This window comes from Pristis pectinata, chromosome 18, assembly GCF_009764475.1.
Source record: "Pristis pectinata isolate sPriPec2 chromosome 18, sPriPec2.1.pri, whole genome shotgun sequence".
NCBI lineage: Eukaryota > Metazoa > Chordata > Chondrichthyes > Rhinopristiformes > Pristidae > Pristis > Pristis pectinata.
In genome coordinates, this window is record NC_067422.1 from 16,283,161 (window position 1) to 16,307,377 (window position 24,217).

General features: G+C 40.8%; 1 protein-coding gene across 1 annotated transcript; it reads left to right on the forward strand.

Annotated features, from left to right (window-relative positions):
• Nucleotides 1-388: 388 nt before the first annotated feature.
• Nucleotides 389-4,351, forward strand: LOC127579762 (actin, cytoplasmic type 5). Its single transcript, XM_052032664.1, has 6 exons — nucleotides 389-508; nucleotides 1,735-1,865; nucleotides 1,963-2,202; nucleotides 2,504-2,942; nucleotides 3,210-3,391; nucleotides 3,683-4,351. Exons 2-6 carry the CDS (start codon nucleotides 1,740-1,742, stop codon nucleotides 3,824-3,826), a joined length of 1,131 nt encoding a protein of 376 aa, XP_051888624.1. The 5' UTR covers nucleotides 389-508; nucleotides 1,735-1,739; the 3' UTR covers nucleotides 3,827-4,351.
• Nucleotides 4,352-24,217: the final 19,866 nt, after the last annotated feature.

The window sequence follows — 24,217 nt, forward strand, 5'->3', positions numbered from 1 at the left end:
AAGCTATTTAATAACCAGCTAACCGGGCCGATTTTAAGAACCGAGCCCTGAACCGCGTTTTTAATAGCGTTCCTAACGTTTCTGGCAGGAGCCGTATTGGGTATTCAGATGCCGGGCCCCCCCCCAGGCCAGCTGCTGAAGACAGCCCATTGTACATTCCCGCGCCCGTTATGTGCGATGTGCACTGCAGGGCCTTGACGTCGTGTGACGCGCGCGGGCGCGAGCGACTGACCAATCACAGGCGGCGAAGTGGTGAGCGATTCCACCGGCGGGGCGCGACGCCGCCCTCCTTGCCGGGCGCGTGCGGCGGCGTCTCGGCCAATGGCAGCGCGAGCTGGTCAAAGATACCCAAATATGGGCATGTCTGTGCAGTGTGCGCGCGGCCTGAGGGGGGGTGGAGCTTTGGTCCATTAGAGAGCGGGGCGAGGGTGAGAGCGGTCACAGTCACTCCGGCAGCTCCAGGGAGAGGACGCATTTAGTGGTGGTCGACCTGAGAACAACTGAAAAGGTAAAAAAATCATTCTAGGGTCTTGTCGAATGCAAAATTTAGCACGTCGTCTGAATACCGTTAAATCTCTACAGTTAAATATCTGATGCTTCATAATTTGGCATTTTTCTTAACGGTTTTTGACTCACACATCTGTCCAGATTGTAACGGTATCTTGCACAAGGCATGCTGGTGTATAATGGATAAAATAAAATTGTTGCACTTGGCTGCTGCGGTTCTTTATAGGAATAGTTGGAAATAATGGTCCATTAATTTGCTCCTTCTCAACCTTGCATGCTGCGGATGTCCTTGAGTTTATAACTTCCAAAATATTGTGAAAAGAGCTTAAAATGGGGCATTTGCGGGGGGGGAGGGTGAATTTAAAATGGTGGCTGGCTGGAAATGTAGGCTAAAATGGTAAGCATTGGTGATAAAGGATTGCCGGGGAGAAATGTGGTTAACATTGTCACCGAACTGATTTTTCTTTTTGCTGCTGCCACCCCCTCGCACATTGATCTGTGGTTCGCCCAGTCTAGCTCATTTTATATGATTCATTTCTGAGCGTCTTATTAGCGCTGTATGATTTACTCCCACACTAGGACTAGATTTTATTCCCATATCCATACGAGCTGTATGGACAGCAGGAGTCCATAAGATGTAGAAAAGATGGGCGTTTTGATAGACCGTTGATAAAATGCTTGAAACTTGTTCAATTTGTGCAAGGCGCTTGGGTGGGGCAGGTTCTTCGGCTTTCATTGGAAACTACATGTGGTAAGAGTGAAAAGGTGTGACTTGAGCTGTGAGGAGAGGGAGTTAAAGTGCAACTTGTTTTATTTGGATTGACTCTGAAACTGCTGCATATAACAAAAGACAGGTGCTGTGATTTCAGGGAATGGGAGGGGTTTTAGAAATTTTAAAGAATGACAATTCCTAAAGTTAGGGCTGCATTGGGGGTGGGGTCTATCCATGCTAGACTGGAGCCATATCCTTTTATGGAAATCTTCAATCTGATTAGCTGAGCCATGTACAACATTGTTTTCTACCCTGCAGACCAATACATGGGATTGGTTAAGGCAAATGATCAACTAATGAGTTTAATCAAAAATCTGTACTTCTGTACCTCCTAAAGGAAATTCATTCCAGTTTAGTCTTTGACATTTGGCTGCAATTATTACTGAGAACCTTGCAGTTGACAAGGTCTGTCTATAGTCTTTTTGAATATTAAGCATTTTTAATTTTCATTTCAGTTAAAATGGCAGATGATGAGATTGCTGCACTTGTCATAGACAATGGTTCTGGTATGTGCAAGGCTGGTTTTGCTGGAGATGATGCTCCCCGTGCTGTTTTCCCCTCCATTGTTGGACGCCCAAGACATCAGGTAGGCTTTATGAATACAAATTCTGTAATTTGAACTAACAGAAACAAAACCAAAATTAATTTGTTATATCTAAAATAACACTGGTTTCTGCTTCCAGGGTGTTATGGTTGGTATGGGCCAGAAGGACAGCTATGTAGGTGATGAGGCTCAGAGCAAAAGGGGTATTCTTACCTTGAAATACCCTATTGAGCATGGCATTGTCACCAACTGGGATGACATGGAGAAGATTTGGCATCACACATTCTACAATGAGCTTCGTGTTGCTCCAGAAGAACACCCTGTCCTGCTTACAGAAGCTCCACTGAACCCTAAAGCCAACAGAGAAAAGATGACACAGGTAACTACTGTTTTAATAATGAATTTCTAGTGCATATTCCATAAACTTTGTTTACTTCTCAATTCTCCTGAACCTAATGATTTATTTTCAATGTTTCCAGGATGCTCTTCTGCTTCTGGAATTTCTCCCTGAAGTCTCCAGGTTTCTTTCTGCTTCATCTTTATTTGGTTTCTGTCTGCCACCTTTTGAGTTGCACTTTTTTTTACCATTCTATTTTTTTGCATGTTGGCATGCTAACAAATTCCACAAGAGCAGGCCAAACAGCATTACACCACTAACACTTGCTTTTTCTTCCCTCCAGATCATGTTTGAGACTTTCAACACCCCAGCCATGTATGTGGCCATCCAGGCTGTGCTGTCCCTATATGCCTCTGGGCGTACCACTGGTATTGTTATGGACTCTGGTGATGGTGTCACCCATACAGTGCCCATTTATGAGGGTTATGCACTTCCCCATGCTATACTGCGTCTGGATCTGGCTGGTCGTGACCTGACAGACTACCTCATGAAGATTCTAACAGAGCGAGGGTACTCTTTCACCACCACAGCAGAAAGGGAAATTGTCCGTGACATCAAAGAAAAACTGTGCTATGTAGCCCTGGACTTCGAACAAGAAATGGCCACTGCTGCTTCCTCCTCTTCTCTGGAGAAGAGCTACGAGTTGCCTGATGGTCAGGTCATCACCATTGGCAATGAGAGATTCAGATGTCCTGAGGCTCTGTTCCAGCCATCTTTCTTGGGTAGGTATTAAGAGTTAAATTAGTTGGTTGATTTTAACTGAGAAGCAAGACATAACTGTAAATATGGCTGTTTGGCTCCATGCCTCACTGGAGCTTTTGTTTTAAATAGCCTAGCATTTTTGGCAATGCTCCACAAAACTGATATTGTACATAACATTGGCATATTACACCTGTAGTTAAATACCAGTGTACTAGAAAAACCAATATGAGTATAAATGAAATGGTCCAATTGTTGCATGGTTTCATTTGTTTTTTTCTGCCTTCCAGGTATGGAATCTTGTGGCATCCATGAAACTACTTTCAACTCTATCATGAAATGTGATGTTGACATCCGTAAAGATCTTTATGCTAACACAGTATTGTCTGGTGGTACCACCATGTACCCTGGCATTGCTGACAGAATGCAGAAGGAAATCACAGCCCTTGCTCCCAGTACCATGAAAATCAAGGTAAGCTCTCAAGTTGCATTGCTATATTTGTTGGCTGTTCACAGTTAAGTATGCTACCCTATGGAGTGAATTTAGGTTGCGTTCCCCTGTGCTGACTGACCTCAATGTTTTGCTTGCCAATTGTTCTTAATGGGAGAGTAAAGCAGGTCAGTTTTATGCAAAAGGGTAAGCAAGAAAAGAGTTGGTGGTGAGGAAATGCTTCACATCCCAAATGGCACTAATTACATTTGATGTTCTTAGGGTATGCAAGTTTTCTTCAGTGTTCACTTATTTGCTATGTTTTCTTAATAGATCATTGCCCCACCTGAACGCAAGTACTCCGTCTGGATTGGAGGTTCCATCCTGGCTTCCCTGTCCACCTTCCAGCAGATGTGGATCAGCAAGCAGGAATATGATGAGTCTGGCCCATCCATCGTGCACCGCAAATGCTTCTAAATGAACTGCAGGCAAATGTGTAGCATTTGCTGCATAACTTTGAAGAGGAAAGTTTTTTTTTGTTTTTGCCCAGGCAAATTACACCTCATGCTAGCCTCATGAAACTGGAAGTAAGAGCCTACTTGTAAAGAAATTTACCACCCCTTCAGAAAGCTAGTATGAAGTGTTTTATAAGGAGCACTGTTGGATTGTCAAATAGTCACTTTCTGTCTTGCTGCCATTCTTGCAGGGTTTGAAACATTGCATTTCAGGCCTTACAACCCTGCTGTTCCTGTCACTTCTCAGCAGTTCATGGGGCTGAAACTTTTTTGAGTTGCAAAAAAAAAGTTGCATTTACACCTGTAAATTTATGCATCTGTGAGTTAATTTATGTAAAATTTCTTTTTGTATGTTGCCTTAATGTTCATTGTCACATAGAAAACCCAAATTTGTAAGTCATCTGGATGTTGACAATTGTATTGCCCAACTGACACTTCATTTTTGAGGGGGAAAAACAAGTAAAAAAAAATTATAGAAACATAACAATGACTGAGTGTTCATTTACATAATTGTGCATGGGTAACAAGAAAAAGTTACTTGGAATACAGGTTTTAACTTTGAATAAGAATTGAAAAAATCTATCTTGTTCACATTTGGGTACTGTGGTTGGAGTGTGGGTTTCTTCAAAGATGTGGTTAGATAAAGCAGAGATAGGAAGTAATAGCTTAGTTTTAAGGGAACCTTTTGGGGCAATAAAAACAAAGATACTAGGATCTACATAACTAAAGGCATTGCTGTTAATAGTGATTTTTTTGAAGGAACTGGCTGAAGTTGGGAGAGTGCCTTGGGATAGCCTCTGTCTACAGTTGTGGAGGGGAAGTAGAGTGGTACTAGAGTCAAAGCAGTGGATTTTGCACAATTAAAGAGCATAGCAAATAGCAGTACTTACCCACTGCTGCTAACTTTGTTTTGTGCAAAAGGAGGCAAAAAGTCATTTTCAGACTTGTAGGGCCATTCTATAATATGTAACTGTCTCACTTGCTTAAATCTGAGGCTGCAAAGAAACCAGGTGTGTGGAAGGATAGTACTGTGTGGAAGGTGGAGCAATTAATGACTGCAGGCTTAAAGGCCATCAATCTTGAGTGGGTTGTGCCTGTATGGGGCCAATAGCCCCTATCCTGGGCTACTGGAATGAGAATGGTGCGTAAATGAGAGGCTGGTGACCCAAACTAAATTGGAAATTTCAGTCTGTATGGAGTAGGGCAGTGGAAGAATGGTGCTTAATGGGGTAAGTGCATGAGCTTAGTAAGGGCAGAGAGGTTTTGGTGGAGAAAAAAGGTTAATTCTTTCCAGGGAAATTTCTGGTGGGAGGAAAACTGATTTGTGGTTTATGCCTGTAATTTTAAAAACTGCCCCAAATGGAGTTGCCCTTCTCGAAGGGTATACTAGAATGAAAGTGTTTGCACCTTTCAAGTAGGCAGAGGTTAAAGGGCAGTGATTGGTCTTGATATTATTTCAATGTAACAATACCCAACTGATTGGCCTGAAATGTCAAAGTCTCATCCTTACTGGGTTTTGACTTGTTCAGTTAATCACTAAATGTGTATATCCACAAGCTCCAATACCTTGTTTTAGTGGTTTTTATTTTGCAAATGATTCAGCCTCAAGTGGGTTCTGGTGACCAAAGGGCAATCAATGCTTTGATTGTTACCACTATTGCACTCTATCTAATGTATGCTTATCAATATATAAGCCTCTTCTCTGCATCAATGGCACTACACAACCAGGGGTAAGGGTAACTGCCATGCACTTGTCAAAAATTATGGCATGGATTTTTATTAATAGGCCTTAAATATGATGGGCATTCTTTTGTTTAATCCAGTTTATGGCTGAACCACAATTTTCAGCAGGCCTTCCCAGCTGCTGCTTGAAAACATGAATCCACCTCTTACAAGGAGGCTGCCTTTCTATTAGATGTGTTTTGTCTCCAATGTGGAAAATCAGAGGAAATGAAATAGGTGTATGCCCTCTGAAGCCTTCCTGGCAATTTTGACTGAGAAAGGGAGTCCTATAGGTGAACAGTTTACAAAGCGTTCCCCACTAAGATGTGTGTCAGATGTAAAAGTGGCAGAGACTGTTGGATCCCCTAGGGGTCAGGGTCATTGGAGGAAGCACTTCAGTGAATTCAAAGTAACAGCATTTCTTTCCTTCAATTTCCAATATCATTGCCGGATTTCAGGGAGGTGGGGGAGAGGCAGTCTCAGTAGTATACAACCTTCTGGGAAACCCACATATAAGTTTCACGTGGTCTGATTTGTATCCTCTCTGGTTCAGAACTCCAAACCCTGCCTTGTTTCCCCTTATTGGACTGGTCAGCAACCTTACATCACCATCACAACTGATCAGCGCTTCCTATTGGTCTGGATCTTACGTTGCTCACAGAAGTGCCAACATGCTGCTCTGTAACTACTTCCCACAGATAAATCCCCATTTACTGCTCTCGTGCTGTCTGAGAGTGTTTTGTCTTCATGCTCAGTCAAATCTCAGCTGCATCTTGAAACATTCACTTCCTGCCACAAATTAGCAAAGGGTGCAAAGAATCCAGTGCAGGTACATTTATGTTTGTGTATGTATGTACACCAAGTGCTTGTGGTATTGACCAAAAGCATAGGCACAAATGTGGCATTTGGTTGACCTGACAGAAAAGACAAGTGGACTGGAAGCTGATAGGGTTGGAAGTATGGCTGACTCACAGCAAATAGTCCATTGTACAGCAAGTACAACAGATTTACTTAGAATATCACATTTATCTGACAAGCTATAACAATTTTTCCCAATATGGGTAATTTCTCCGATGTATAAAATCAATCTCAGCCAGTTACTACAGAGCAGTCACAAGAGTTACCCAATTGTTTGCACTCTGCTGTGGAAAGCTTCACTATATGCACCCTCCCAGCAAAGTTCTCACTAACCTGCCCCTTTTATTATAGGGGCACAAGCAGCATTTTTTATTCACATGGTGACATTTGTACAGTTAGCACCCCAGTACATTTCCCATACTTCACATCCTTGCTATTTGCATTCCATTCAGCAGCTCCACGTGGACACAAGAAATCTGAAATTGCACTCTGGGAAATATTCAGTGAACTGGGTTGTAATGCTTTGTAGGAGAAAACAGCAACATGAAGAACAAGGAAGAGCCAATCTTCTGGTGCAACATGTTCTTCAAAATTCCCCTACAAAAGCTGTCCTCATCAATCAGAGGCTGGGGCTTATCTGCACAAGATAGCTGAGAAGCCCATCCTGAAGAATAGCACAAAGACAGCTTAACCAAACTATCCGCAAACCTGACTTAGAGCTGAGCTTTCGACCACAAACCCTCCCAGTCGTTGAGTCTGCCTGTAATATTACCCAGCTTCACCCTTGCCAGAGCCCATTCGTAGCTGAACCTCTCACCTGCATATTTCTTACCTCAAGACTATTTTACACAACTGTGCTGGTTGGCTTCCTGTCTTCCATTATCCGTAAACTGGTGCACATCCAAAACACTCCTGCCTGCACCCTACTGTGCACTGTCCCATTCACCCCATGCTTGCTGCTCCACATTGACTTCAGCTTCAGCAACAGCTCATTTATAAAATTATCATCCCAGTATCCAGATCACTCCCTAGCCCAATTCAGTCACTCTATTTTTGAAATATTCTTCAGCTGTACAAACCTCGTTCTTCTTTACTTCTATCCTCTTGTTTATCCTGTGTCCTTTGGTCCATCGAGTTATGCCTTCAGTTGTGCAGACTCTGGAATTACCAACAAAATCTTCTCCCTCTCTCCTCTGAGATGCCTTAAATCCTATCTTTTTCCTATAACTTTTAGTTGCCTTTTCTAATGATTCCTAAATTTAATAAAAATCAAGTTCTGTCTGATAATTCTGTGAATCAGTTTAGTAGAATAGTTTTAATTTGTTAAAGGTGCACTAATAAGGCTTATTCTTGTTGACAACTGTGGTAGTCAGAGGGTTAAAACAAAGAATGGACAGGCAAGAATCTGAAAATGGCCATATAAGGAAATGATCTGTAAGCTCTATGAGAATGATAAGGGAGTACGTGACAGGGAGTTGGGATTGCTGACTGAGTGGATTCATCTAGAACAGGAATTGTTTGAGACCAACTGATAACAGGATTCTGAAACAGTAATCCTTTGGCCTGTCACGAGGACAATGTGGCCGTCAAGGCAGTGGAAAGGACATCACGTCATTGGAGTAACACAAATTAAAAAGACAAATGCTAGGTGAACTGCCGGTGGATCACAAGGTGTTTAGAAAGGATGATATAAACCCTGACTCCGTTGTGGAAAAGCACAAGGGCCTGGGGCCACCAACTGCAAGGAGGGACTCTGAGACTTAAGAGAACAACGGGTACCACAAGTCTGACTGAGATTGATCATTTTGTGCCTTGATGGGTAGTGACTGTGCAAGCTGTGAGTGCTTAGGCTTTGCTTTTACAATTAAATGTCTGAATAGAGCTAAAAGGTATCCCTTCATCAGTTGTCTATCAGTAGTGTGTGTCTTATGTGTGACTTCAGCAGAACACAACTACATCAAATTACAATGTGGTGCATATCATCTGGAGCTGCACAGGCTCTTAGAGCCATCTTCACAATTGTCCCTTTTCTCTTTCATCTGGATCCTTCTCAACAATATTAGCTCCCCTAAGAATAATCCTGAGGGAAGGACATGTATTCAGATGAGACACTGTCACATGGCTCCATCATGGAACAGCACAGAGACTGAAATTCCTGATGGGTGAGAGATTGTTAGACGGGTGTCAACGTGATGATGTGTTCAGCATTACTGGTCAGGAGCAGGCAGCGTTGTCAGGAACAGTACAGGAGACAGCTCAGTGGACAGCAAGATGCTGATAAATGTGAAGTTGTCCATCTCAGTAGGAGAAGCTGGAAGGCAGAGTGTTGTTTAAGTAGTGATTTAAATGCTGATGTACAAAAGAGACCTGGGTGTTCTTGTACCCCAGTTGCTGAGCACAAACATGCAGGCACAGCAAGCAGTTAGGAAAATAAGTGGTACAGTACATTGGCTTCATTGCAGTACAGAAGCAGGGATGCCTTGATAAAATTATACAGGGCCTTGGTGAGACTACCTAAGAAAGGATATACTTGCCATTGTTGGGAGTGCAGCAAAGGTTCATCAGACTGATTCCTTCGATGCCAAGACCATTGTATGAGGAGAAATTGGGTCAAGGGATAAGCCAATATTCACTGGAGTTTAGAAAAATGAGGGATATCATTGAGACATAAAAATTTCTGACAGGACTGCGTCCAAGGAGTGTATTTTTCCTGCGTGTCTAGACAATGGTTCTTAGTCTCAGAATATGTGGTAAACATTTAGAACTGAGATGATGAAAAATGTCTTCACTCAGAACTGGTGAACCTATGGAATTCTTTACCAAGTCATTGAACATATTTAAGTAGGAGATAGATTCCTAGACACAAAAGGCATCAGGGGATATGGGGAGATTGGGAATATGGTATTCAGATAGGTGATCAGCCATGATTGCATTGAATGGCAGAGCAGGCTCTGAAGGCAAAATGGCCTACTCTTGCTCCTATTTTCTATCTTTCTAAGATCTAATGCAGGGATGAGGACATCTTGCTTCATACAGACAGTTATACAAGCTTTAGGAAGGCTTGCCAAATAGGAGGGAAAATAGACTGCTGCTGGGTACTAAGCCTTTACGTGTCACAAATGCATGGGAGGTGGGTTGTGAAAATTAGCTGAGTATAGGTGGAGCTTTACAGCAGCAGGAGTCTGTCTCTATCTTAAGGTCAGGCAGAAAGACGACAGACTGATAAACTTCCATTATTATAATAGGTTTACACTATCTTCCCTGCTTCTACATTGTGGAAAATGTATAGCTTGTTCATTAGCTTAGCATCAAATTCCTCAATATGTTTTAAGTTATTAATCAATCAAACTACAAATGCTTTGTGTGCTTTGTGGTTGCAGAATACCACATAACTAATAAAAGGAATGGGTGTGTGCTGGCTCATTGCTGAAATGAAAGTTTGTGTTCCTTTTGAGTCAGATTTTAGACTTTGTTAAATACCAGTGATGACTACACACATCTGAAAATGAGCTGGCAGCAAAACCACTTCCCAATGCCATCCCCAGCTGCCAGCTATTAGTCAGAGTATAAACCCAATGACTATATCAGTCCAAAGATGAAATTGGTTGGATATTGGTTGCAACACTGACATTACAAGTGTATGAAGTGTTGAGCTGTTGTTCCCGGAAACATCACACCACCCCACTACATCCCACCAACACCACCTTCAAAATTCATCTGCATGTAAGCTCAGGGAAACAGTGCCAGGAAATAATTCTTCCCTGCATTTAGCATTTCCAAGTCAAAGCAATGTTTATTTCTTGTTTGACAATAGCTAGAATAAGCTCATTGGACCTCCAGATGCCTGTGATTTGTTTCCAATCTTTGATTGAAGGAGGATTATGTTGAAACTGCTACCCTCTCTAAACTGATTTGCAATTTCAGTTAAATAAAGATCAGCAAGATTGGTTTCTTTAGAATGATTTACCATAATTAAGAAATCAAATCTAAATGTATAGGAAAGAATGCTTCAGATAAGCAAAAGATTTTATTCATGCACAATACAGATAATTGAAGTAGTTGAATAAATGAATAATTGAATAAATGAAATAGTTACCCACCTCTAACTTCATGAAAGGACTATTGAAACAGATTCTTGGGTGACTATTTCATTGAGACAGAACTCAACCAATTTTACCTTAGATCACTCATACCTGAAACCAATGTAAGCTCAGCCTCAGAGCAGGAACAACATTAGGCCACCAAGCCCTCAAGCCTGTTGTGCAAAGCAGCCAGAATAATGTCCCTTTAAACATGGATCTGACAAAATCCATCAATGTTGGTCTTTAAAACATTTTTGGGAGAATGGATCCCAGATTCTTGGCCTTTTTTGTGTGAAAGGAGCTTTCTTATTTCTTTCTGATGCTCTATTTTGTATTCTCCTGTCCTGGATTCCCCATCCAGAGAGACTTGTTTCTCTGAATCTACTCTTTCAAATCTCTTTATTGTTCCAACAAGTCTCAATTAGGTCATTTATTTAACCTTTCAAATTCAAAGTAATAGAAGCAAAGTTTATGAAACCTGTTCTCCTAATTAGCCTGCTAACATGGATGGAGGATCGGTTAAATAGCAGAAAGCAGATGGACTGCCTGGCAGGTTGGTTGAAGCATAGAAAGTAGAACAGTACAACACAGAAACTGGCTCTTCAGCCCACAATGCCTGTGCCGACCATGATGCTAATTTAAATGAATCCCATCTGCCTGTACATGGTGTATATGCCTCTACTTCCTGTCTAAATGTCTTAAGTATTTAGACAAATACTTGAAGGAAAGAAATTTGTAGCACTGTGGGCAAAGAGATGGGGAATGAGACCAGGTGGAGTGCTAACCAAAAGTCAACACGAGCCCAGTAAGCTGAATTCTGTATTGGTATTGGTTTATTATTGTCACTTGTACCGAGGTACAGTGAAAAGCTTGTCTTACAAACCAATTGTACAGGTCAATTCATTACACAATGCAGTTACATTGAGTTAGTACAGAGTGCATTGATGTAGTACAGGTAAAAAACAATAACTGTACAAAGTGTCACAGCTACAGAGAAAGTGCAGTGCAATAAGGTGCAAGGTCACAACAAGGTAGATCTTGTAATGATATTAAATTGTTGAGTACAGGTGACCCCTGTGCAAGGGGTGATGGGGTGCATACCCAGAAAACAGTCCATATCACAATTTTCTGTTGAAGAAAGTAAATTTTGTGTTTATTTATTTACTTTTATCACATAAATTCTGCGAGAATGAATTTTTTTCCATAGCTCAAATTTTTGGGCAGTGATTTGTGAATTCTATAAGGGTGAATTTCCATTGCCCGAATTTCCATTACCCTATTCATTCCTAAGTTGGCCGTCTGCTGTTAATAGGGTGCCACAGGAATCTGTACCAACAATCAGCTATTTATAATCTATGTTAATGATAGAATTTACTGAGGAGTTTGAAGTGCAGAGGGAGAGAAATCTTGTTGCATTGAGCAGGTTTTTGATGAGAGTACACCAAGGAATGCTTGGAGTTAGTACAACAAAAGTTCACTAGATTGATTGGCCTAAACTCACTGGAATTAAACAGAATGAGAGGTGATCTAAACAAAAACCATCAGATTCTGAGGGGATTGACAGGGTAGCTGCTGGGATTTGCTTCTTCTTGCTGGAGAGTCTAAATTAAGTGGCCTGGCCTCAGGATAGGGAGTAAGTTGTATTGGACAGAGCTGAGGAGACATTTCTTGACCTTCAGCTGAGCTTGCTGTGGCCAACTTATTTCTTATCCTTTGAAGAGTGCCTTATGCCATCAACTGAGCCTTCCGTTCTTATGTGGAAGGTTCAGCATAGCTCCCTGTCCATCTTTTCTTCTCATCCCCTTTCTGCTTGCAGTCTCTATTTAGAGCATTGTATTAGCTGATAAATTGAAGGTATAGTTCAACTTTGTTCGAAGCAAACAATTGACTGCAGAACAAACAACAGTCAATTCACTCAAAAAACAATCTAGTAAACAGTGGAGGAAACAAAACTTGATAGAACTACAGCAACTTATCTAAATAAAAGCAGGGTTATTTCACCAGGAAAATACAATAAGTGAAGAATAGCTCCATACAAATTATGCTTTTCAATTCAATCTCAGTCACTTATAGTAAGGTTGTTCCCAAGACAGCAGAATTGTTCAGTCCCGCTCTGTGTCCTTGTATATTGTTGTCACAATATGCAGTCACCATATTACTGTGGGAGGATTCTTTCCTTTACTTATTTTTGTTTGGAATTAGTGCAGCATTTATTGTCCATCATGTATTGACCTTGGGAAGGTGGTAGTGAGTGCTTTCTTGCACTGCTGCAGTCCTTATTATGCTGTGCTGTTGGGTAGGGAGTTCCAGAATATAAACCCAGCCAGGACGAGGACTGGTGATATATTTGGTGGTGTGTGACTTGGAGAGGAACCTGCAAGTGGCAGTGTTCCCATGCACCTGCTGCCTTTATCATTCTTGATGGTAGTGGTTATGGGTTTGGGAAGTGCTGTCAAAGCAGCCTAGGCAAGTATCTGCAGAGCATTTTGGAGGTTTATGTGTAATAGCCTTATTGCACTGCTGATTGAGGAAATAAAGGTTTAAGGTGCTTGTTCCAGTCAAAAGAGCTGCCTAGTACTGGATGGTTCTGAGCTTCTTGAGAGTTGTGGGAGTTGCTTCATATAGACAAGAGGGGAGAATTCCATCACAATCCTAATCTGTGCTCTTTAGATGCTAGAAAGACATTGGGATGTCAAAGGGCGAGTTGCTTGCTGCAAGATATCCTGAAGTGCTGTTGTGATTGTAAGGATGTGATTAAGCTAGAGAGGGTGCTGAAAAGATTCACAAGGATATTGTCTGGACTGGATGGTTTGACATAAGGAGAGATTGGATAGGCTGGGACTGTTTTCCCTGGAGCGAAGGAGGCTGAGGGGTGGCCTTAGAGGTTTATAAAATGATGAAGGGTGTAGATAGGGCAGACAGTCACTGTTTTTTCCTAGAGTAGAGGAATCTAAAACCAGAGGGCAAAGGTTTAAGGTGAGAGGGGAAAGATTTAAAGGGGATCTGAGGGGCAAATTTTTCATACAGAGGGCGGTGGGCATATGGAAAGAGTTGCTGGAGGAGGTGGTAGAGGCAGGTACAGATGCAACATTGAGAAAACACCTGGACAGGCACATGGGTTGGAAAGATTTAAAGGGATATGGGCCAAATGCAGACAAATAGGATGAGCTTAGATATGCATCTTGGTCAGCATGGACAAGTTGGGCCGATGGGCTGTTTGCATGCTGTGTTACTCAATGAATCTATCTATGTAGCCATGGCATTTATATGGCTGGTTCCTGGGGAATGTTGCCACCCACACACCACCTCTCTGGCTCTCTGACATTCACCCATGTGCTATACAGAGATGAATGCTGCTGTGAGCTGCGAATGAACCATTCACTTTTCCACTGACTTTCTACAGGAGTTTCGCAAAGCAAGATGCTGTCAGTCACCCATTCAAATGCACACACCCTGCACTGGGCAACTAAGGTCTCTAATGAATAAGATAAACAACTGTGCATCTTCATAACCAATCAGATTAACTAATCTCTATTGCACTGAAGCAGTAAATATAAATTAGAGTGAAGAAATCCAATGTAAAATCAAATATGGGAAGAAAAATAAAGAGAGGGAAAGAAAATTGGAATAAAGGAGCAAAATGAATAAAGGAATAAAAAATGGACTTAAAAAGAAAATAAAATCATTTCTTAAGAAAAATTAGTGTGGAGAATTGCTCAGCAGTAATTATGAATCACAATAGAAGGATACATAAATAGCAGGGTTGTGTGCAGGGATCTAAATTTGACCATCTTTGGAGGGCGCACAGTAAAATCATGTATTATACTCATACAAGGACTGTGTGTCCATTCTATGCTTAATGATTACAGTGGGGTGCCCGTGCTCCTGCTTTCTCTTCTTCACGGTGAATAGGCCCCTGATAGACAAGGATAAATGAGCTCTAAGTTTTTGTGTTGAGATTTGTATTTGTCATTGATGTCATTACAGAACTTCATGGATATTTTGTTTCAATTGGCTATTTGTTCATTGGACGGGAACACACACCCATTTATTGTCCATTCCTAAGTGCTTCAGAACTGAGGAGGCAGTTAAGAGTCAACCCCATTGCTGGGTCTGGAGTCACAACGGTCAGACTGAGTAAAGGTGGCAGATCTCCACCATCAGATTTCTGAACAGTTCATGAACCCATGAACACTATTTCCTCTTTTGCACTATTTATTTATTTTTGTAACTTGTAGTCATTTTTATGTCTTGCACTGTACTGCTGCTGCAAAACAATAAATTTCACAACATATGTCAGTGATAATAAACCTGATTCTGACTCTGATCTCCTTCCCTGAAGTCCCCATTATTATACCAGTTTTCAGCAATTGAAAGAGAAGTTGGACAGTGCTCTGCCAGCTTACGGAATGGTAGCTCCATGTCTCAAGCAGTACTTCTGGATTTTTACCTTTAGTTGCATGCCTCTACTCTTTGCTAAATTTACAGTAAGATCTATCCCAACGACTTTGCTTTCTTTCCTCACATCAGTGGAGTTAAACCAAACAATGTAAATCCAGCCTCCTGCATACTGTCCTTTTAAAATTGGGTGAAAGTCTGCTTTAGCAGCTTTCTATTTAAAAGCCTGATTAACAGTCTGTTTCTATGGTTCTGATATTTCCCATTGTTCATCTAAAGAATGCCAACTATCTGAGATCACAAATATCCCAACACAATGGGAGTGATCTGTTTATTAACTACTGAGTACAATCTAACAAAATGTATGCGATCTATCAAAATGTATGATATCTTCATTCTTTGTGCAAATGACTTGAATTTCTGGATTACAACCTTTCAACTACTTTTTGTTATGGTACTTTTTAAAGAATATTTGTTTGAACTTTAAAAATCCTGCATATGAATCTCACTCCTCTCCAAATGCTTTCTGTCCAAGTGTGACCTGAAGCAATTCACCAATTCAAATGAATTATTTTGAAATGTGGCAATTTGTCAAGTCAGAAATAAAATTAACAGGTAGTTATTTGTGTTTGGGTGAAGACACAATAGGCAGCCAGAACAATGTGTTCTTCAAATAACGCCCATGGTTTTTTAAACATCCCCTCTGAATCACCAGATCATGATTTTACTATATTATTTCATCCAAAAAACAACTCCAGAAAATATGTGACAATTTCTCAGTATTATATTTGCTTTAGCTCTATGCTGATGTCCCAGAGTGAGGTTAGAACACCTGACAATGTAAGACTTCTTGCCAGATTGATATTCTGGTAAAGGAAAAGTTTGCAGTTGTATAATACCTCATCTTGTCTTTTAGATCTGTACCCAAGTGTTTCAAATAGAGTCAAGTGTAATTCTGTATGGTTGTATCTGAAATAATTTAATGTTCCAAGATGTACTGGAGGTAAGACTGGCAGTTCATGAAGGTGTTTTGCAGTTATTTATAAGGTAAGTTTTTGGAAGGCGTAGACATGTCTTTTAAGACTTGGCTCAGTCAATGGTCACAGTAAGTAGCTTCAAAGCATTCAGTCATGTGAAGGGTTTTGCAATTCATATCACAGTCTGACTGCAGCTGTCATCTCCTTGATTGCTGAAGAATTGGAAGTCAGGCCAGGTACAGATGAGTTACTGGTTCTACTGGATTGGTGCTGTCAGTGCCTCCCAGCATGGGGGAGAAGACATAACAAAGCACTTGGAGCACGCACATAGACACCAGTTTTTGGTAGCTCAACAGATGTTCTATTATCTTTGGATTGTCATGAATTCAATGGGAGGTTTCTCTGGCCTGAAACCTGTAATTTTGGACAAAGCTATTGTCACAAACTTAGAAAGGTTAGAGTGCATCCCAATGAAAGGACTCTCTTGGTTTATGCAATGCAAAAGGGCACTGACCTGGGAAAAGCTTCCTTGCAGGCCATATGACTGCATTGATGTTGAAGTTTTTTATCTTTATTTTGGGATCTGACCAGCACTTTTCGCCCTTGAAAAGATGGTGATGAGCCATCACCTTGAACTGTTGCAGTCTTTCTCATGAAGGTGCTCCCACATGCTGTTGGGGAGGGAGTTCCAGGATTTTGACTCAGCAATGATGAAAGACTGGCGACATATCTCTGAGCCAGGATGCTGTGTAATTTGAAGAGGAAAACATAGTGTGTTGGTGTTCCCATGCACCTGCTACCCTAGTCCTTGTTGGTGACAGATGTCATTGATTTTGGAAGTTCTATTAGAGAAACTTGAATGAGTAGTTTGTAGATAGTACACACTGCAGCCTTTGTCTACAGGTGATGGAAGGAATGAATATTTAGGTTGGTTGTTGAGGTGCCAATCAAGCAAGCAGAGTTGTGGATAGTGAGGAAGGTCATTAAAGAACTCAGCAAGATATAGATAAATTGGAAATATGGGCAGAGAAATAGCATTCTGAACAAGTGTGAGGTGTTGCACTTTTGGAGGGCAAATGTAAGGGGAAAGTATACAGTGAATGGCAGGAGCCTCAGGAGGAGATGGTCCCTCATGTACAGAGGGATCTTGAGGTGCAAGTTCATAATTCCCTGAAAATGGCAATACAAGTAGGTAGGGTGATAAAGAAGGCATATAACATACCTACCTTCATCAGTTGGGGTGTTGAGTATAAAATTCGGGAAGTCATGTTGCAGCTGTATAAAACTTTGGTTTGGCCACATTTGGAGTATTGTGTGCAGTTCTGGTTGACACATTACAGGAAAGATGTTGAAGCTTTGGAGGAAGTGCATAAAATGTTCACTGGGATGTTGCCTGAATTAGAGAGTATTAGCTATAAGTAGAGATTGAACAAACCTAGATTGTTTTCTCTAACGTGTCAGAGACTGAGGGGTGACCTGACAGAAGTATATAAAATTATGAGTGGCAGAGATAGGGTAGATAGAGTCTTTTTCCCAGGATAGACATGTCAAATGCTAGAGGGCATAGATTTAAGGTGAGATAGGGAAAGTTTAAAGGAGATGTATGGGGTGAGTTTCTTTATACCAAGAGTTGTGGGTGCCTAAAACACACTGCCGGGGAAACGCTGGAAGCAGATATGATAGCAATGTTTAAGAGGCATTCAGATAGGCACATGAACAGGCAGGGAATAGAGGGATATGGACCATGTACAGGTTAAATTGTCATTGTGGTCAGCACAGACATCATGGGCTGAAAGGTTTGTTTCTGTGCTTTCCTGCTTTATGTTCTATGTTCTGTTTTCAGACTGCTTTATCCTGAATGGTGCCAACCATCTTCAGAGTTGTTTATGTTTCACTCATCCAGGCAAGTGAAGAATTTTCCCTCACCTTTCTGATTTGTGCCTTAAATATGGTGGAAAGCCCTTGCGGTGACAGGAGGTGAGTCACTCTAAGATATCCAGCCTCAGACCTGTTCTTGTAGCCAATGTATCTTGTGTGACTGGTCCAATGGTAAACCCCTGGATATTGATGGTGGGGTATTTGGTGATCGTAATGCCATTGTGTGTCAGTGGTAGGTGGTTGGATTCTGTCTTGTTGGAGATAGTCATTGCCTGGCACTTTCATGCCATAAAAATGTCTTGCCATTTATCAGCCCATGCCTGAGTGGATCTCCTGTTCCTGTTTCATTAAGTGGAAGACAGCTCTGCCACCATGCCCAAGACCTGGTGGAGGGCCAGATAATGGCCCTGTATCTGGCAAAAGCATCCTGAGGAACAGGGAGGCCATGCCAATTGGCCAAAGAGCCAAATACCGTGGAGATCTCTGAAACAGAGGCTAGAAGTATTTGGGAGGTGAGCTGAGCTTCCTCGGGATGAGAAATGGTTTACAACTGAAACATCATCTGGATTCCCTTCTCTTGTTTGATGCTTTCTGGTGTGTTGAATATCTCATGTCTTTTTTTTCTGGTTTCAACTTGGTATTAAGAGGTGGGTAATAGGCCTGGTGGGGGTGGGGTGAAGGTGAGAGAGAGAAAAAGTGGAGAGGTTTTGAGGATGCACGTAGATGCACCACAATTTTGAAGCAGTTTCTTTGTCATTGGTGTTTCACAATGTAAAGGGCATGTTCCAAAGCCCCTCCACCAGACAACATCTTCCCCCATATCCAAAGTGGCTCCTTTCAGATTATCTGTTAATCAAATTGAAATCATTCAACAAAGAAAGGCCTTGTCTAATTTTATTAAAATTGCAGCAAAGTTATTGCTGTGTATTTCAATTTTCCTTTAAGCAGAAAGTTCTTTGAATTAACAAGCTATGTTGACAATGTCATCATTAAGAGATAACAGATTTTTTAATATACTTGTTCTGCAAATAGTCAGTGTTAGGCCGTCAATTGAAATTGTAATTATCATGGTGATTACAAAGGGTTAAGTGATTTGGCACCAGCTTCGCATACAGTATAAGGGTCAGAGGCTTCATTTCAATGTATTTTTAGACAAAATGTGCTTGAATTGTGTACCATAACGTTAGTGATTAGATAAGCTGGTGACTTACTGTGTCAGTTGTGACTTGGTTGGTAGCACCCTCCCTCTGAGTCTGAAGGCTGTGATTCAACCCCACTCCAGAGACTTGACTCACAGAAAGCCAAGTAGAACATTCCAACAAAGCACTGAGGGATCTGCACTGTTGGAGCGACAGTCTTTAGGATGAGACCTTAAAGAAAGGCTCTGCCCATTCTCTCAGGCGGGTGTGAAAGACCCCATGACATTACATTGAAGAAGAGTAGGGTGGCTGAAGGGGTCCTCCCCACAGTCTTAGCCAATATTTATCTTTCAAACAGGTTATGTGATCACCATCATGCTGCTGCTAATGAACAAGTAGGCAGCTACGTTTCCTCCATTACAGAAGTGGTACGATTCAAAAAGTGTTTACTTGGAAGGTGGCTCAAAAGTTCCAGGAAAATTTTAAGTAACTTAATTCACTAATTAATTCCATACTTTCCACCTCTGCATTGTCTAAGGGGTCCATATGCTGTAAATGAACACTTACACTGGATGCAGGTCCCAGGAAAATTTGGGCCATTCACTGCAATGTTTCGAGCAGACCTACCTAGTTTGCTTTCAGTTCCAATTAGTGGAAAGCACCACCTGGTGGTCTGGCTGAGAACTGACAAAATGTCGATCACGTTTGCCCATTATCTAAGAATCTGACAGATGCTTTGACCTTAAAGCAGTATTGTATCTCGGTATTGTATCACATGTTGTATCTCATTTGGGTGGAAAACTCTGTTTTTGTCATATCATGCTTACATTTTTAATAGATTCATTTTTATTAATAGTCAAGATAGGTTTCAAAGAATTTGCCATATTGCATATTTATGATTATGCTTCTAGTAGATTTATAGTACCTTATAACACTTCTTCCTTGTCATCATTTACTAGTTTCCTTTAAATGAACTCTGTAGAAAGGCTTTTTGATGGGCAGGACAATTCAGACAGTGACTTCCTGATTCCAATGTTTACCTGTGCATGTGTAGACTCAGGAATTTCAGACTCCCATTTTCTTCATCTTCATTACATCCATCTGATAATACCACCTTCCATATCTGTCCTTCCAGAAGCTTTTTTTTCTCAGCTGAAGATTCAATTCCACTCTGGTCATCAAGGCCTTTACTCATGTCCATTCTCATCCCTTCTCTACTCTCTTGGATATACTATAAGGCTCCCTTTGTCCCATAGCACTTTGTCCATGGGACTCCTTTGATGTGATTGGCTAGTGCCAAGTTGATGACATTACAGTTCCTGAAGACAAGAACCTCATGAACAGGTGCCTGGACAGAAAATCACCCCTGAGGTTGCCAGAACTCTGTGGGTACCTTCCTTTGAGGTCAGAAGTGGGTAACATTTCATTCATGAATGCAGGTTCTGGGTTATTACTGAATGATGTGCCAACACTTTATTTCATTGCTATTAGCCAATATTCTTGCAAAGGGGCTGCTTGCTCTTCTCTGTATGAAAGAAACAGTGAACATTGTTGATGGTGAATCTTTATCCAAAATAGATGGCCTTCTGATAAATAATCTTCTTCAGAATTACATGGAGTAGATAGATATTGATCAGCTACAGTTCAACTAAATGCCTGAACATGCTGAGAAAGTGAATGGCTTTCCCCTGATTCTATATTCCTAAATATATACGGTATACATTTAATCTTGAAGGCTGTTGTAGAACAATTATGCTAATGTATTGCAAGTTTAACTATCTGGGTAACTAAGTGAAATAAAAATTAAAAAAATATTTGAGATGAAGTTCATCGACCTGAAATGTCAACACTGGTTCTCCCTCCACAGATGCTGCCTAACCAGATGACTACTTCCAACACCTTCTATTCTCATTTCAGATTTCAAGCATCTTTTTTTTTATTTTTCAGTTTCTGCTTACTTGATTGCATTGTTACATGTGGTAAGGATGCCTTTGCCTCTGTCTGGAAGCCCAAGGATCAAGGAAAAATTGTTGACAGGTGATGTGGAACCAAAATCACACTCCAAGACAGGGCCTCTGACTGTACAGCACTCCCTCTGTATTGTACAGGAATATTTACTAGATTTTCTGCTCAAGTTTCTGGAGAGGGACTTGAATCCACAAGTTTCTGACTTGGAATTAAGAGTGAAGCCACAGCTGTAGAAGATAAAGGCATTCTAATCTCCATGAGCAAAAATGGTAGAAATTGACTTAGATTTCCTGTTTGAAACTCTAATAATTATAGCATGGATCATGTCTTTACACCCCTTCTTTATAATTCACATAATGACTCATTCATGCTACAAGCAGTTCAAAGGTACAATATAATTTTCAGGCTTTTCAATTGATCCCTGTGAGCCGTTCATAAATATTACCTCCTGTCAATGGGTTCCAGCCTCATCCACCAGTGCTGTCTCTTTATCAAAAATCATTTCCCAAATGGAAACACAGAAATTCCTAATTCCTTCTAATAATGTATCTAAAAAGAAACTAGTTGTAGGAAAGAGACTGCAAAGAATGCATCATTAGAATTATTTGAGAACAGATGCATCCTGAGCCTGCTAAATACATTCTTCAGGTCAACTTAGTTCCAGAGATAGATTTTGCTATTAATTGAATGCACAGACAATCTAGAAAATAAAATTCAATGTGTGTTATATATAAAAAGGTTAATACTTTGCATAAGTTTGGTTTGTTAATCAATTGATGTTTATTTATGAAATATATTGTAGAATAAGAGAACCAAAATGTTAATGGGAGTACAATTATGCAAGAATGGTACATTTTTGACAAGCTTCATTTCATTTTTGTCGTCCTATTTTCCATTACAACAACTATAAAAGCCAAGCAGCAAGCTGCAAGCTTCTCCTGATAGTTGTGGTGTTGTCAGCATCCTCGAGCTGTCATTTTTCACAATGAAGATGCTGCCCCTGGAGATTATTATTGTGCCTCCACTGGAACTGGCAGTCTTCACAATTCAGACAATGCCCCTGGTGATTATGGTCATATGTTACACAGGTAGATTCTGTTACAATTGAAGTTAGACATATGTTAACATTTTCTATGCATACTGATGGAATATGTTTGTATGCTGCTGTTTTGTTTAATGGAGAGTGACACTTGGAGTTTTTATTTTTCTCTTGTGTATATTACAACCAAGTCACATTCATCATAACCCATGCTGACCTATGATGGTGGCTCCTGCTTAAGCAATGGTTTTATTTTAAAATTCTCATTCTTAATTTCAAATTTCTCTACATCCTTGCCCCTCCAGGCAACTGTAATCTTCTACAACCCTCAGAGTTATCTGTGCCCTCCAGTTGTGACCACAAACATTCAGATGTGATCAAACCTTTGACTCCCAAGCTCTGGAATTCCCTTCAGCTCTCTATCCTTTAAGATTTCCCTAACAATTACTTGTTTGACCAAGCTTTTCGTCATTTGTGCAGTGTCAAATTTTGAGGGATAATGGTCCTGTAAAATGCCAGGTGAAGATTTACTACATAAAAGTTGCTTTATATCTGCAGGTTGTTGATGGAGTTGTGCAAAACTCCTGTCTTTGTTATAATGTTGTTACCCTTCAGCATGTGAAACCCTGAATCAACTGACTTCTGTTTGTGGCTAAACTTGTTTTCTAGCTGTGTGAAAAGTAAACACAAATTTGTTTTTAACCAAACCACACACCGAGAAAGTGGGATATTTTGTGATTTGGTGGGTGATAGCACTGTATACATGATGTAGACAGTTGACATAGGTACAATCATTACCCACTTACACAACTGAAATCTTTTGTCTACACTTGGCTTTGTCTCTTCCACTACTAGGATACTTGCTTCTTCTTTGCAAAGGCATGAATGGAAGCTTTCTTTGGTTTCACATCTTCATGCCTTGCATGTTTGGGGACCCTGGCACACTGCAGAGACTTCTACATAGCATTTTCCTTTTATATGAGGCAGAAGATACATGTGAAGCTCAAGGAAATAGTAACTCCAGTCATGTGTTTAGAATCTCAGTCAGAATCAGGTTTATTATCACTGTATTATATGATGTGAAATTAGCTGTTTTGTGGCAGCAGTGCAATGCAAAGACGTAAGATTACAATAAAGTACAAAATAAATAAATAGTGCCAAAGAAAGGAATAATGCCTGTTGATTGTCTAATACTTACATTGTCTCCTGTTGACAGCTTGAAATGCTCCAATGCAAAATGCTTTATCAGCCATTGGTTATGCCAGTACTTGTCTGTGTGTAGCAAAACAGCCCAAGCACTGCTTCCTAGACAAGAGTGTATATGTCTGACCTGGCCTCAACATACTGATGTGGCACTACCAATGGATGAGTGCCAATTGTCCCAGATGCAACTTGATCTGCTTGATCTCCTTGTGCTGTTCCTCCCCTTCTCCCTCTGAAAAACAGAAATATCAGAGCTCCAAGTTGGAAGGATATGATGCCACCATTGCTCAAGAATGCATGGTTTGTCATGAACAACATCTGGCAGTGGCAGAGTTTGTCCTCACTCTGTGGTACCCACAGGTGGGATGGCTTTCCAGTGATCTCTGCCTCTTCATGATCAGAGGTTATGGAATGCTCGATCAGTGCCTGTAGTCCAACTATTTGCTTCAACTTTCAGCTTAAAGAGAAGATATCACATGAGACTAGAGAATTGATTAATCATCATCTCCTGGGTCAATGCTTTCACAATATGGAGGACGTTAACCATCACTTTCTCCATTTGGTCAGAGGTCGGATTATTATACAACATATATTACATAGAACATAGAACATTGAACAATACAGCACAGGAACAGGCCCCTCAACCCACAATATCTGTGCTGACCCTGATGTCAATTTAAATTGCACATCTGCTTGCACATGTTCTACATCCTTCCGTTCCCTGTCTGTTTGTGTGCATGTCCAAATGCCTCTTTCGCATTGCTATCATATCTGCTTTCACCAGTTTTACTGGCAGTGTGTTCCAGACACCTACCATTCTTTGTGTAAAAAAAACTTGCCTCGTAAATCTCCTATAAACTTTTCCCCTCTCGCCTTAAACCTATGCCCTCTAGTATTTAATATCTTCACCCTGGGTAAAAGGTTCTTACTATCTACCCTGCCTATGCCTCTTATCATTTTATATAGGTCACTCTTCGGCCTCTGACACACCTGAGAAAACAATCCAGGTTTGTCCAACCTCTCCGTATAGCTGAAGCTCTTCTGCACCCTCTCCAAAGCCTCCATATCTTTCCTGTAATGTAGTGACCA

What these genes read in the sequence shown, in the direction of transcription:
- LOC127579762 (XM_052032664.1), top strand. Translation starts at nt 1,740, where the DNA reads ATGGCAGATGATGAGATTGCTGCACTTGTCATAGACAATGGTTCTGGT. An exon ending in TTGGACGCCCAAGACATCAG is followed by an intron (nt 1,866 to 1,962) that starts GTAGGCTTTATG and finishes TTCTGCTTCCAG; the next exon opens with GGTGTTATGGTTGGTATGGG. An exon ending in ACAGAGAAAAGATGACACAG is followed by an intron (nt 2,203 to 2,503) that starts GTAACTACTGTT and finishes TCTTCCCTCCAG; the next exon opens with ATCATGTTTGAGACTTTCAA.